Genomic DNA, 16,207 nt, shown 5'->3' with positions numbered 1-16,207 from the left:
TGACACCCATTTGAGCCAAACGTCTACGGAAATAGCGGGTATTACGAGCCAATTGATTGATTTTCCGCCGGCCGAGATCACTGCCATCAACGCCCATAATAATGCTCATCGATGTGTAAATTTGCTGGGCCACTGGGGGAGACATTGTGGCAGCATAACAATGTGCATGACTGTTTGTGCGTAAGAAATCAACCAATTTCTGCAAAGGAGAAAGCATTTCTAATTACCATATTTTTTACATATTTTCAAAATCTGTTACCTTTGATCCGGCAATATAGCCACCAGCACTACCAAAACTTTTTGTAAATGTACCCATTAGAATATCAACATCCATCACACCACCACCACCATTGGGTCCCAAGGCACCAATACTGTGAGCCTCATCCAAATACAAATAGGCCTTGTATTTCTTTTAGGGCAATTATTTCGGGTAGACGGCAAATGCTACCCTCCATACTGTACACACCTTCACAAATAATTAAAATCTTCTTCCATGGTTTACCACCATTCTTGGGATTGCCATATACTACACTCTGTCGCAAAACCCTTTCCAAATCCTTCATGTTGTTGTGTTTGAACACCTTGGTGGTGGCACCGGACAAACGTATACCCAAAATAATTGAAGCGTGATTCTTTTCATCACTCAATACGAGACAGCCAGGCGATAGCAGGGAAGGTAAATTTAAGGCATTTGTTGCAAAGCCCATACCAAAGACAATGGCATCTTCAACACCCAAATAACGGGCTGTCAACTTTTCCAAATCAAGATGTAGTTGGGTGGTGCCCAATTCGACACGTGGACTACACAAAGCCAAACCCAAATCGCGGCATGTCTTCTCCGAATTGTCAGCACAGGGGCCAGTAGCAGCAGCAAAGCCCAAATAATTGTACGATCCCAAATTGAGACACCTCGTCTCGGTGCCCGTGAATTCAAATGACCAACCATAGTCGGGGGTGATACGATCTTTTAGTGTCAACTCAGCGCCGGGTACACTGCATATGGGACGATTCCAACAATCTCGTATTCTCCGATACACATAACGTGAATAGAAACTTTCAAAGGCATCGTAAAGACTGACATAGCCATCACGATTTTTCTCCTTGGCCACTTTTGGTACAAATAACAACTGATTCAAATAGCCCAAGATCATGAGCAAATAGAATCCTAAATATGTTAGGCAGGCGGTGCGAAGAGGAACTTCCTCGAATGAGGTTTTCTGATAATGCTCTTCGGCTGGTGGCAGGATACCATCAGCAGCAGATGGTTTTGATTTGGCGCCATATTCGGTGCTGGAATTTGGGGCGATATTATAGAATCCATTTGTGGTTTTCTGGAAAGGAGAAGAAAAAATTTAAGAATTTATTTGAATTTAAATGAATTTATGTTAGGAATGTAATGATGATTGCTCCAATTTCCCAGTTTAACCAATATTGAGAATAATTTGTATTTCAGTTATAAAAAAATATATTGCATGACTTTCGGTTTATTTAACAACTAAAAAAACCCAAATTACGATTGCATTTAATGTTCTTATCTGACGCTATAAAAAATAATACCCCAAATGAAAAAACTACAACAACAAATATATAAATAAAATAAAATGCATTTAAACGATTACATGAGCACATGAATCAAATAATAATTGTTTCGAATTTTAGGAATACACTACCTCACCCCACAACGTGTTATGAATGTACAAAAAATATTTATGATTTTTGTTGGTATCCAACAACAAAGTTAATATAATAATAACAACAAATCCATATGGGGCGTCAAAAAAATATTATCGTCGTTATCATTATTGTACACCAAAAAAAAGTCGGCACTCGTGGAATGACTGTGTTATTATTCCCTATACCTATCAGTCATACATACGTAAAAATAAACACCTGAAACACGCCACTACTTCATACTAAAAAAAATATTTAATTTAGATTATAAACATTTGTAATACGCAACGTTTTTGTTTGAATCATTTTATGATTTGTTAGTCTAATGATTAGGATGGATAATAGAAATGGTTGGATGGTGACGATGGTTGTGATTTCATTTTTTGGGTGTATTGTCAACTTTGGAACCAAATATTGAAATATAAGAAGCGGATTTTGGCCTTTTTTACTGAATAATCAGAACATTTTTCTTCTTATTATTAAATAAACCATGGGGCGAAGTGTACATTAACTTAGTATTCACACACCACCTTGTGCGTCACAAAAACATGTTGACTTTTTAGATAAATTCGAACACAAGCTTTTTTTCTGGAAGTAATATGAACATTTTTCCCCCAAATCTACCAACAATTGGGAGTAGAGTAGAAACGTATACAAAAAGTTATCGCAGATCTTTTAAATTCATTAGCAAGTATATGTTAATGGCACAATAGTTTTTTTTTTCTTCAAATACTTTACAACAAATATACAATACAAGACAACAACAGATCTCAACATACAAAACAAACATCACACGTTTTATTTATGTTTTCATATTCCATTTGGAAAAAGCAAGAACACGGCTAATCAATTATAAACAAAGGTACAAAGTCCATGTTTATATTTTTGGAAATCAATTCGAACAATAGAGTACAGCCTAAGTATAATATAAACGTAATACTGATTTGAACATTTTTATATAGTACAACTCTTCGTCTAGCTAGTCCCGTTTTCTGTGAAAATGATGACATATGCAACAAATGACTTTTTTTCGTGGAATATAAGTTAATTTGAAGATACATTAACGACAATTAACGGATGAAATGTAACGTACGTTTCCTTTTCAGTGTCGAACGTGCCTGGAAGGTTACATATTTTACAGAAGTTCCATGAATAAACACATACAAATTCATCATTATATTGGCAGAAGTCGTAAACAATCAGATAAATATTTAGATTACATGGTTGCATTATAGTACATTCTACAATATTTTGTTATAACCTTCACATGAATGTGCAACATTTATATAGATAGGCATTCAAGAAAAAAGTTTTTCCGATTAGAACCAAAATCTGGAATGACAACATAATAGTCTGAAATTTGTTAGGTCCATACCGCTATAATGAACATGGATCCATGTATACTGACATTTTTCAACAGATTTCCTACTACTAACTAACTTCCGCAATTCGTATGAAATTGCAGAATTTCATATTACAACATATTCAAAGGGCATTTATTCGATGGATACTTGCATATCGAAACCATATTTCAATATCGGAACCAGTAATCAATGTTGATTCTGAAGTTTAATAACATGAGAATCTGGAAGGGGCATTTTGCAAAACTTCTGGTAACGGTAGCCAAGATAAGGGCATAAAAGCAATCAATCGGCTGAAAATAATAAAGCAGTTGGTATCGATAGGCTACCAGCCGAACTTTTTAAAACAGTTGGTCAGATGCTGGTCAGGAGCATGCACCAGATCATTATTACAATTTGGCTAGAGGTATGCATTAAATCAGTATTGTACAGATGGCGTAATGTTAAATGCGTGTAGGTTACAACATTGTCGATATGACTGTCAAATGTTAGTTTATCATCAATAATTATGTCAAGGCATCTTATGCCATTGATGATATTAATAACTTGACAGTTATAAGCCAGCGACAAATTAAAGTGAGCATAGCTAGAAAAACCAAAGCATGTGTTTTTGTAGGATTAACAATTAGCGGGTTGGAGTTCATCCATGCATATAGCAGGCTCATAACCCATTTAAATTTTGTTAGAATTGTCTGCAGATGCTTTAAATAACAGTTCTATATCATCTGCATATAAATATGAAGAAAAAAACAACAGGCAATAAATCAGAGAGAATATCATTCATAAAAATACATTGATATCTTTCAGTTAAGTTTAAGCCCCGATTTTTTTCCGCAATCTGTTCACAGATTTAATGCAACTATCCTAAATAGGATATGCACAAAATTTGACATCGCTACATCCTTGCATTCGGGAGATACAGTACATTATTTCGGAAAAATTAAAGTCCAATATCAAGAATACCGAATGGAAAATCGACAAAAAACATCATTTTAAATTATTCTCTATATTCAAAATCGACAACAAAAATAATTTTAAATTATTATCTATATTCATTTTTACAAGGATCAAAAATAATTCTGATGGCAGAATTCGTACAATTTGAATACGAAGCGATTTAAAAAATTTGGACTGTATACACAAATTGGTGCTGTACACAAATTTACCCATTTCTCTACATTGAAAAACTCATAACTTTACGAAAATTTGGATTTTTTAGATTTTTCTTTTGAAATGTGCCCGTCCATTATCAAGTCTTGACATGTGAAATCCAAATAATATATATCTACTACCTGCATATTAAATATAAGCTCTAAAACATTTTGTTGCCTGTGGGCAACTTTGGGCCACAGAGGTTTAAATATGACTTCAAAAGCCGCATTGGCAATCATCAAGCATATTGTGCTTCTCCAAATAAATATCAAGTTGCGGTTTTAAATCATATTTCACAACTTTCGATAAAACGGGAAATAGAGCTATTGACCTGGCTTAATATTTGATTTTTTCCACTCTTTAGGAAACGTTGACGTCATAATGATGGTATTAGTCAAGTGTAAAAGAAAAAATATGCGGAAAAATAATTTTGAAAAATTTTGGCTATCAAAGTCCTGCTGCATTTGATTTAACGACTAAAAAACCTAAATGAAAATCGGCGGATGAACATTGAAATGAAAATCCCTCATTAGCAGTTAACATATTTTTGATGTCAATGTTGGTATCACAATCTATCTGATTGCTAACAATAGACGCATTTAAAGAATTAATATCTTCAATGGATGGCTCTTTCTCCGTAGTATTATTTTCATTAATTAAACCATTCTTTCTTATTGTACTCCAAAGAAAAGAAATAAAATTAAAATAATCTTAATTTAAATAGAATGTTTTAATGCAGGAATAAATTTAAATTATTTAGAAAAAAACTCCAATACTCCAATTGAAATATTTAAAAATTTATATTTTAATTTTGGATTTGTTTTGAAATATTCTTGTCCATGGAATAAATTAATTTGATTTCGAATGGAATTCAATTGATCGAAATTATGACCAGTTTAGTTATTATCGCTGATATCAAATGATTATATAACTTCTGAAACCTGTTAAAATGCAAAAAAAAAAAACAACATTGTGTTTTCGAATATTAAATTATAACCTGCATAAATATAAAACAAAATTCGAATCAAGGACTGCGAATGTAAATACTTTGAAAGTATCGATCGTTTGTCACTTAAAACAAGGAGGGTGGGAATGCACGATTTATTTTAATGTTTCCCTGTGAATAATTTTTTAATGACTGTGAAATTTTGAAATACAACTTACAATTCAATTGCATGTTTTGGAACTATGTGCATTCCTCAAAAATTTAGTATTTTTACTTCTTTCAATCGACTACCTTTTGCTGAATTTGAAATATTTCTTAAACAATTTTCAAAAAACGAAAAAAATAATAACATTCTAAAAACTCAAGGATATAATAATTAGTTTTCGTCTATATCACACTATAGTTAAGATTAGATAAGAAAGCATTTTGAAGCACTATCTAGATTTTATAATATGACGAATATTAATGGATTTTGTAAATAATAAAAGAGTTTTTGGCGCGTTACAAAACAAAGAAAATAATCACCCTTTTCGGTATAATAGGTATATGTGTCTGTCTATATACCCTTTATACAGATGGTCAAATATCAAATAATTGTCGTTCGACTATCTCCCATTATGCGAGTGATTCATAAAGTAATTATTTGATGATGGTGAGTCACTATATATTACTTTGATCTATATATTTGTTGTATTTGTCATTTTGTGATAAGAGATTGGGGGATCGAAAGGTTTAGTTTTTGTTTGGGGGTGCCTTTAACAATTGAGGTATGATAGTGGGTTTTTGTGATCTTTTGTGGTCAAAGGTAAACAAAAATCATAGCAATACCTTATGTTGTTAACTAAAATCTTTTGTAAGGGAGATCGAGATCTGCAACTATTGAAAAAATAATAAATGCAAAATAAGTGTAGCTCACTAAAGTAGTTTATTTTAAATTTGGACGAGTTTAGATTTTGGTTTCAAAACTAATTCTTTTGTCATTATTAAAACTTCTCGTATTGTATTGAAAAACACTAAAAATCCTGAATTAAACTTCTTTGAATTAAGATAGTTCGTTCTATTGTAGTTATTTTTGCCACTATGAATATTGAAAATAATTATTCATATTTATGAACAAGTTTTGCTTTCACAAATACATACCCATACCTATTTAATAATTTTCTCATAATTAATAATTCATCCTCGCATATAGTGGTGATCATATGAAAAATTTACTCTCCCTCATGTGATAAGATAATAACTGGCATTTTTATTGATTACTACCATAAAATGGTTTATAAGGTATTACAAGAACATGCCAGCCGGTAACGGCCGCCAGCCAGGTGCATTTGGATTAAACAGAAAAAAACATGCCAAGACAGTATTTTTGTATTTTCCTACAGCAATTAAAGTAATTATTTAAATGTAGCACACAAAAATCGATGTCAATATGTAAATAGAATAACATTTCCCCAGTGTTTGCTGCTACTTGACCTACAGAGAAAGTTGTCATCGTTGAGAGTAAATTCTCTGTGGTCAAATTCTCCCCTCTTTCACATTACCTTCAATGCGCCCTAATTTTGGTAGCAACAATTAACTAAGAAATTATGGAAATTAAGGGGTGTGCTTGTTGTGAATACAATGGGTGGGCGGGAGATGAAGTAAGAAATGTCAAAAAATGAAATTCATATGAAGGAAGACCGGGAAGTTTAGTTCCGCAGTACTGCAATTCAATATTCTATTCATGTTCATGTTTGCTTCTTCGTAGCCGCCAACCAAACTGACACCACACATCGAATAACGTACGTACATACGCACCAACAATCATAAACAAAATTCCAATTGGATTTTTTTTTTTTTTTTTTGGAATTTAACACAAACACGAGCACGCCCTAAAGCAGTCAGAAGCAGCGACGACAGTAGTGACCATGGCAGAGGAACCAAACGAACCGCAAACGCAAAAATACCCCCAAAACATACTGTTGTTGCCACACTATAATTATGGTGCACGAAAATTAAGTTTTTTCACTTTCTTCTTAGCAATGATGCCGATATTAATAAACACCACGATTCTATTTGCATTCCAGTTGTGGAAATCTTTAAATTAGTCACAAGTTTTTGATTATAAATCAATTGATTTTCGTCGGCACAACACAAACAACTGATCTGGCAATAATATCGGAAAATAACACAATCACACCATAACCGCTAACAACGGCGCCGCCAGCAGCAACCCTCAGCAGCAATTATTAATTTAATGATTTTTTTTGGTTTTTCTAAATTAAGATCATAGAACTTTTATGGCCAATGCATTGTATATGGTATTCTTAATTTTATATTTCACACACACACACACACTCGATTTAATTATTTACTGCTTCGCTTAAGATTCGCAAGAATTCACACATTGCCTTTTTCCTCCATCATCATCGTCGTTTTTTTTACCTTGAAACCATTGCTCATGGTATTAGCCTTGAGACCATTTTTTCGCGTACGAATTTCTCTGTAGGCCGGAGTATTAAATTTCTTCAAGTGCAGTTCTTCCTGCTCCTGGTCGTATTTATTTTGCAGGTGCTCTGGCTCTGTTGACATTATGCTATCATTTTCATTAAAATCACCACCATCTGGATTTCCCATTTTTTGTGAATTTTTTCTTTGCTTTGCTATGTGTTTTCACACTTCACTATTTTGTCGGTTATTTTGTTTCGTTCGGTAGTTAGTTGTGCCGCCTATGCGACACAGAGGGTAGTGAGCGTAGTACTGTACTGGCTGTCACTGTCACCGACTTCAGAAACATTGAAAAACGTTCCATCAGCTAACGAATGGGAGGAGAAGACAAAATCCCCGAAATTGCAGAACCGAAAGTTACGAATGAGGTGGGATGGAAACTAAAAGAGAACCACAGTCGGAGAACCGAGACATACTGAAATGGTAATGTGTAACGCCGTCACAAACATTGACGTAAAACGGTTTAAAAATTGGGGGGTTTGTAGCGCATTTAATAAAATAAACTAAAAGCGAATTTACAAATAATCATGATTTAAAGGCTGAATTATGGTTTATTTTCTTCATCAGGCTGAATTTCCATTGATTTATCATACAAATTTAAATCATTTATTTTACATCATGATACTACTGAATGCAACGCGGTTTTTGTACGAAAAAATCTTACAATTTACTTCAATATAAGATATGTGTAAGCAAATAGGGTGTATTTCTGGATTTGGTTAATCGAGTCGATTTTAAATCGTATGTGTAAATGTACTTTATATTCATTTACACTGTCTCACGAATTCTCTTAAATGAAAAAAATCTGAAAGCGACAATATCATTTCAGCCGCTCAGTGCACATATTTGTAGGAAAAAAAGTAAAAGTACAGAAATATCATGATATATCCCAGTTGTTCAAGAAATATCAATTGTCTGCTGAAATATAGTTATATAACTAGTTACTTGGGGATCTAGTTACTTTATACCCCAAAAAGGGACACATAATTGACTATTGGATTTATTTGTCGATTGAAAAAGTTGTCTAGGTATATCATTCCAATTCAGTAGTAACTGGTAATGCAAAGGGTAATGAATCGAGTATGAATACAAAACAAAACAGAACAATTGTTTTGTCATTCCGTTTAGACATTTTAGAAATTTTCGGAATTTTAAAGCAAAATCGAATAGAAATGTGTTTTCCGCAAAAATATAATTTCAATATTCAAATAAAACACAGATGATAGATCGAGGGTAAGTTTTTTGTAACACAATATAGACCAATGTAGTCCTTATACAGGCTTCATATCCAGATTTCAGAAGTCCCCATAGATTCACAGATTCTTCAAATTAAATATATTCCTAATGGAGTATTGACATGCCTTCTGTGAACATTTAATAGCGATACTCGAAGAGGTGCCGCTCCATAGAGGTCCTCAACGCATCACTAAATGCTCAAGGTGTATTCTGCCGATTTTCTATAAGTAAGTTTTCTATAACAAAAAATGCTTTATGTAGAACTCCTAACTTCAACTGTTTCTAAATCGTCTATTTCAGATAAATCTATTTAGCCGGGGAAACATATTTGAAAAGCACTTGGCCAACAAAAGAATCGTGAACTAGGGACTTTCATATGTATGTATACAATACTCTGTTATAAAAAATATTTTTGTACAGAATAAATTGTAATTTCTCAAACTGTTATACATCTAATTTTCTATACATAAGTAACTAGTCAAATATACAATAATTTTTTACTATCGAAATGACTGTATACTGGTAACGCAAGCAGGGGACAATTGACTTCCCCAATGACATACCCATGTTAAATTCACCAGTCTAGGGCATGAAGAGGTAACTAGTGGTAGTTACAGGTAATTAGTAAAATAACCAGTTCATAACCTGTTACTCGAACTACTGGGATGTTGCTTTTAAAATTGCTTTGTTTTTAAAAATCACCCAACAGGAAAATTGGGAGCGCATACAATTTGAAATTGTTCTTTATTAAATGTGCTCCCATATACAATTTACTCAATCTGCCTAATGGGAAAGTTTGAGGAAGCAATTCTTTCTTCATAGAATAACTCGCAATTCCCAGCATTTTCATACGTGTTACACATATAAGTGGCAATGGCTCATTTATAGGAAAGATGTGGAAGCGATAGAAATATAAATTTGATAGATTTCCATTCATGTTTAAATTATATTTTGAGGATCCGAAAATATTTCATTTTCAAAAAAAAAAAAAAAATTGTTCATAATTTGTTTGTTTACATTTTTCTGTCAAATGACGTTGACACTAGTATAACTTACAACAATAAATTTCCATGTGGTTGTTGTATCGTTTGTTATACAACAACATTTGCTGTTACCTTTTATTATTATACCATGAATTAATCTATATGCATCGAGCGACTTTAATTTAATATTTAATGAGAACATAGTACTTCATGGTACAAAAACATGATTGTATAGCATAGTATGGTGTTTTAGCTGGAATCGTTATTTATTGTTTGTATGGTAAAAATACATTTACATATACGATTTTAAATCGACTCGATTAACGAAATCCAGAAATACACCCTAATTGTTTACACATACCCTTAATCATGATCTAAATGCCGATCAGCTGATGTTAGTTAGTATACATACAAAATTATTAATTTGCGCCAAAAATATATGTTTGCAATTTGAAAAAGAAGAGAAGAATTACCACAATGGAAATGTTTTTGCAATACTGTGATCGTTTGGAAAGTAAAAAACACCTAAAAACACAAAAATTCTATAATTAATTTTTATTTTCCTTTGATCTGTCATTTTTGTATTTGTCAGCCGTTAAATTTAAAAACAAACGGCATGTAAAAACAGTTGCAAATTTTGGTACATTGTGAGAGAGTTGTATTTTTTCGTACAAAACCCGCGTTGCATCTCAGTAGTATCATGATTTCGATCATGATTTAAAATAAATCCTGCTGCACCATGATTTAAATTTGTGTGGTAAATCATGGTAAATTTAGCCTGATTAAGAAAATAAACCCTGATTCAGCCTTTAATCACGATTAAATGTTATATGTAAATTCCCTTTAAATGACGCAAAATGGTAGCGGTTTTTATGAATTTAATTATGCAAGAGTGTAAATCCTGATTTACAGATTAAATTGCATTAAACGGTAAAAGTCGAAAATCGATTTTGAGCAGGTTTGATAAAATAGAAATGTCAACTTTTTGTTCAGAGGCAAAAATCGAAAAATTTAAATGTCGATTTTTATACGGCATATACCTACTTTATGAGGAATTATTTGACATATATGCAAAGGAATTGACAATTGAAACCCACTGGGTTAACGAAATCCGGTTAAATGTAAACGTACTATTACTCTCGACCATGATGCAATAATAAGTCAGTAGTCACACGGGCAAATTTTGTGGTAAAGTAAATTGAGTTTATGGGCGAAGGAGGTGAGAGGAATAAAAGGGGATACAGACATACTTGTACTCCGCAATTCCGTAAATTCCGCAATTCGTTGTAAAAAACTGAAGTTGGCTGCAGAAAAGTTTTGCATTTTCTTTCATTTTATTTTTTCTGTCGGCAAACAAACATCAAGGCAGTTATTAAAATTAAAACCTACATAACAGGTCTTCATTCTACGGCTATAGCGTCTTCGAGTAATTCAAAAGTTCCTTTTATAATTAAGTTTTTTTCTTTTAATTCCATTGTTTAATTTTCATGAACAATGGTCAAACGAGAAAATGAGTGTGTGCAAGAATAAGAAAATTCATAAATTTGATGCAAGGGTTATTTACGTGTCTAAACAACAATGCAATTTTTAAAGAAATTGAGAAGAAAATTTGTCATGAAATTTTGCACGTGTGACTACTGACTAAGGTGATGTATCAAAATAAAAACCTTTGTTTTTTTTCTCGATCATCTGTCAAATATTTTCTTATAATATTTCACATAGTTGGCAACATTGCCCATCGAATTCAAGTAGAAATTGCGCAATCAAGGCATCAGCTGCGCTAAATGGACTACCTATTTATTGTGCCATGCTCTCGACTATGTGAGGCGCAACACAAGATTTTAAATATTGGTCAAACTAAATTTTTTTCTTTCATTGAGGATAAAATAGATTAAATGGCACTATTCTTTTCAAAAAATATTAATTTGCAAAAATATTACCATGTCCAACAGATTTAAGGGTCCAGAAATGCTGATGTGTTTTAAAAAGTTTTCCTGGCGTATATCTCTGTTCATTCTGTTGTGACAGGTATATTTTTTGATAAAATATATTCTGTACTACTCGAACAATTGATTTGATATAATAAATGTCAATATTAAACGAAATTTCCTTAAATATTGCAAACATTTGCCGGCCTTCTTCAATAAAGGCTATCGAAATCGAATCGTTCCTTTAGGTTTATTCCATTTTTTTAAGTTTTAATTTCAAATATTTATTTATTTTAAGAAGTATTTATTGTTTTGTACTAAATCTATCTATATTAAGTGTGATTTTCCGAATGTTAGGTGTACTGTACAAATTGTTGCCAATTTTGATAGATTTTACAGATTTTTTTTGACAGTACGTTTACATTTAGTCGGATTTCGTTAACCCAGTGGGTTTCAATTGTCAATTCCTTTGCATATATGTCAAATAAATCCTCACGAAGTAGGTTAACCCGGTAAAAAGTTCTAATGTATATGCCGTTTAATTTTTTATTTGTAAATAATTTATTTATTTATTTGTACTTAGTTACTTAATTTAACAAACTTAATGAGTTTGTAAAAAATATTTTCAAAAAAACTGCAGTAAAGCAAATCGCACAATGTTTTAATTACGTGGCCACTTCAAAGCAATGTTTTTTCATAAAAATCGTTATTTATGGAAAATTTGCAGTGTATCTAAGAGTTCTTAATTAAAAAATGTTTGAAAATATTTCAAATGAATCGAGGGCTGATCAAAAAATGTTTGCAATAAAAAATGTTTTAATTACGTGATCGCCACAGTATATTCGAAAATATCTAGATTTTTTCAGGGTTTCGATTCAATCATGCGATAAATGTCATATTTTTGTATAAATCTTTCCAAATCTTTTCCGAATTGTATTTAAACTTTTGCAAAAATGTCCGAAAATCTCCCTATTTTCTGTCCATTTTCGAGTGTTTCTTTAGAGTTTTGTCTGAAATTTTCTCAAATTCTCACTATGTTCTCCCGATTTTTTTTTTTTTGAATTTGTAAAGCTTCTCGAATGTTCCTTATGATTTTTTGCGACAAAACTTTTCGAATAAATACCTGCTGACAGTCATTTGAAATGATCTCAATGCCGATGTAAATAACATTAATTTATTTTTAGGATTTCGTTTAATTCACATCATATAGTGGGTAAATGGGCTATAAATTTGTACGCATTGCCTTCATCCGATTGTATGCAGTGGGCGCCATCTGTTGTATAATATGTAAACAAATCCGTTTAATTTCATCATGTGGAGCGATTTTTATTTTGATTGTCATTAGTTGACATTGAATTAACAGCTGATGTTGAATGAATACCGGGAACATTAAATTTTGCCGAACGTTGATTAATAATTGGATTATATTTAAAATCTAATCAGACAAAAAGAACATCATCTGTGATTAATTGTGCAATTGTGTTTCTTTAAATTTATATTGTCCACTCATTCATAAATTCTAATAAAATTCTGTTTCGTTTATTTTTTGGTCGCTCTCCAAGCTAGAGAGGGAGCTTTCAAAAAGAGAGCAAGAGAGTCATCGGCTAAAAAAAGTACACACACACATACTAAACAACAAAACGACTGACTGAATTGAATTCATTTGCAAAATTGAAGTGCAACCCAACCAATCATTCACTACGACGACGCGAGGGCGATTACTGTTAATCAAGAAGCTGGAAAGGAGCAAAGGCATATCTATATATTTTTTTTAATATAAAGAAAAAGAAAAAATAAGTGAACTATAAAAATAATTTGCGAGTATTTGTTAATGAGCTAAACAAACTTAAACGACTTTTAGAAAAAAAGAAAAAATATTGCAGTAGAAAAGAAATTAAAAGGTAAAAAAGTCCTGAGAGCTTAGTGTCAAGAAAAGAAAGAATAAACTGAGAGAAGAGAGCAAAAGGCCACAAAGTGTCAAATGAAAATTGAGTGAACAGTGTGATAAAAAAGAAAACATACGTCACTTTGAACCCCTTCTTATTTGACACAGTCAACCAATCACATACACAAAGTCCTTCCCGTAAATCCTTGATTCCTTCAGAAATAAAAACCCAAAAATGGATTTTAATTTCGGCGATTTGAAAAAGGAAACCAACTCGGCCGTCGAAAACATTTTTGACCGTGCTGACGATGCCAAGAAACACGCCCAGGATATGTTGGGCAGCATTGATGACGTTTTGGGTGGTGGTGTTGAAAAAACTGACACTGTTAAATCGGATGGCATGGTAGATCCATTAGACCCCCAAGCTTTCGTACAACGTATGTCAGCTGGAGCCAAGGAGGCCCAAGAGGAATTGGATGCCAAATTTTCAAAGAACACCAATGATTTGGAAGATTTCCTGGGTCAGACCACAAACAGTGTAAAACAAGGTGTGGCTTCGTTGACCAATGATTTCATGAATGCAGAACGTGGTTTTAAGGACCAGGCAGGAGATGCTGCGAAGGAAATTGAAAAGAAGGCAGCCCAGGCTGTTGATGATATATTCGGACACTTTGGTGGCGGTGACAATAACTTTAAGCCCTCAGCTCCAGCAGAGGGTGTAGCCACAAGTGCAAACAACCAATTTAACGACTTTGACGACGATGATGATGATGAACCGGCTGCCATGACAACATTCGGCAAAACAGCTGCAACAGGCATTGCGGCTAGCAACAAAGATTCCGACAATGATTCACCTTCCATTTCGTATAATCCTTCGCCAGCCAAGAAGCTACCATCCGATGCTCTAAAGGAGCAGGACAATGAGAAATTCATTTCCAGTGAAGATCTTTTGGGTGATTTCAAAGATGAACGTACCGCAACACCCGACTCTCAGGCATCCGGTAATAACTATTCAGCACCATTGGCTAAATTGCAAGAACCAAAAACAACAGATCTGGATGCAGATGATTTCGATGATGATTTTGTTCAGGCTGAAATTCCAAAACAAGTTGAAGAGAAAAGCGCACCAGTTGTTGAACCGACACCACCCGTACCAGTACCAACTCCAGCGGTGGCTAAACCCGTTCCTGTTGCAATGGAACCGGTAAAAGAACAGCCAGCGCCTGTACCAGAAATTAAAAAGGAGACACCAGCACCGGTTGCTGCTCCGACGACTGCTCCTACTCCAGTAGTTACGAAACAAGCATCGGCTCCTAAGCCGGCTACAATAACAACATCGAAGACAACACAGCAACAACAACAGCAACCCAGTATTGTATCGGTTGAGGATATTTTCTATAAATATGGTTTGGGTAAGTTGAAGTGTTGTAATCATATTTTAAAATTTAGTTTGTACATTTATATGAGGTTGGAGTTGAGAGAAATTCGAGATATCATGGCCCGAAAAAACAAGGGGATTCACAGATTCAAATGATTATTATAAGAAAATCAACATAAAATATTGACTATTATGTAGAAAAATTCAGTTTGATCCGGAAAATTCATCTTGCCCGCCATTCTTAAAAACCCTGTTTCGAGAAAAACGCGTTTATAGTTTGAGAAGCACTTCAGCCGTCGCTTGATGCTGACACCAAAAATCGGCTATATCTTCAAAAGTTGTTGAGATTTTCACTTGAAATTTTATGGGGTCATTATTATAGCTTTGTGAAGCCTTAAGAGTTTGTAACACCGCGAAATATTGGTCCTAGACTCACCTTTAAGTATACCGATCATCATATCTCGACTAGTTGAGTCGATCTAGCCATGTGAGTCCGTCCGTCCATCTGTCAATTACAATTTGTGAACACGATACAGGCCACAGTTATGAACCAATCTTCACCAAATTGTGCATGTAGGATGGGTTCTGGCCAATGAAGATCCCTATTGTTTTTGGTAAAGATCGGTTAATATTTAGGAGATGAAATGGACCAAATACTAAATTTTTGTGGGTTTTTCTGGTCGCTCCAGAGGCCACAATTATTGCACGAACATCGTGAAATTTTACATGCAGAAGGGGATCGGGCCAAAGAATAAGCATGCCTGTTTTGATAAGGAACGGTTAATATTTAGCGGGTCAAATGGGCCCTGAATTTTGTGTAAAAAATGACAAAATTTGTATTTTATGGCATATATACTTAGCCCTGAAGATCATAGACCCGAGAAGTTGATAGTATATCCAAGAGGCGTGGTTGACCTTTAAATTGATACCAATTATATTGTCGTGTGTAATCGGATGTGAAAGTTACACTAAAATATTTACTGGTGCTTACGTATTCAGACATTATTCAGTAATGGGTTACTGAACTACTAGAAGGCGGAAATATAGCGCTGATCGCTTTGAAATTTCCATGAGGTTCCAGTTATGGTCAAGGACAACGCCTATAGTTTTCGCTGATGATCAGATAATAATTATGGGATGAAGTGGACCGAAACTTTGCCCAGGCTCGGAAGAAACATCC

General features: G+C 33.5%; 1 protein-coding gene and 1 pseudogene across 1 annotated transcript; one reads left to right on the top strand and one right to left on the bottom strand.

Moving 5' to 3' along the window:
* Window positions 1-6: 6 nt before the first annotated feature.
* Window positions 7-7,791, bottom strand: LOC133321278 (serine palmitoyltransferase 2-like; annotated as a pseudogene).
* Window positions 7,792-13,884: 6,093 nt separating this feature from the next.
* Window positions 13,885-15,061, top strand: LOC133321277 (uncharacterized; the record flags this gene model as incomplete). Its single annotated transcript, XM_061530374.1, has 1 exon — window positions 13,885-15,061. A coding segment is annotated over exon 1 (1,177 nt), but the record flags the coding sequence as incomplete, so codon positions are not given.
* Window positions 15,062-16,207: the final 1,146 nt, after the last annotated feature.

The sequence above is a fragment of the Musca vetustissima genome, unplaced genomic scaffold, assembly GCF_032173495.1.
Source record: "Musca vetustissima isolate MV318-11 ecotype Yass unplaced genomic scaffold, APGP_CSIRO_Mvet_v1 utg206620, whole genome shotgun sequence".
Taxonomy (NCBI): Eukaryota; Metazoa; Arthropoda; class Insecta; order Diptera; family Muscidae; genus Musca; species Musca vetustissima.
The sequence above is the reverse complement of the archived record's forward strand: the minus strand, read 5'-3'. Positions and strand labels throughout refer to the sequence as shown.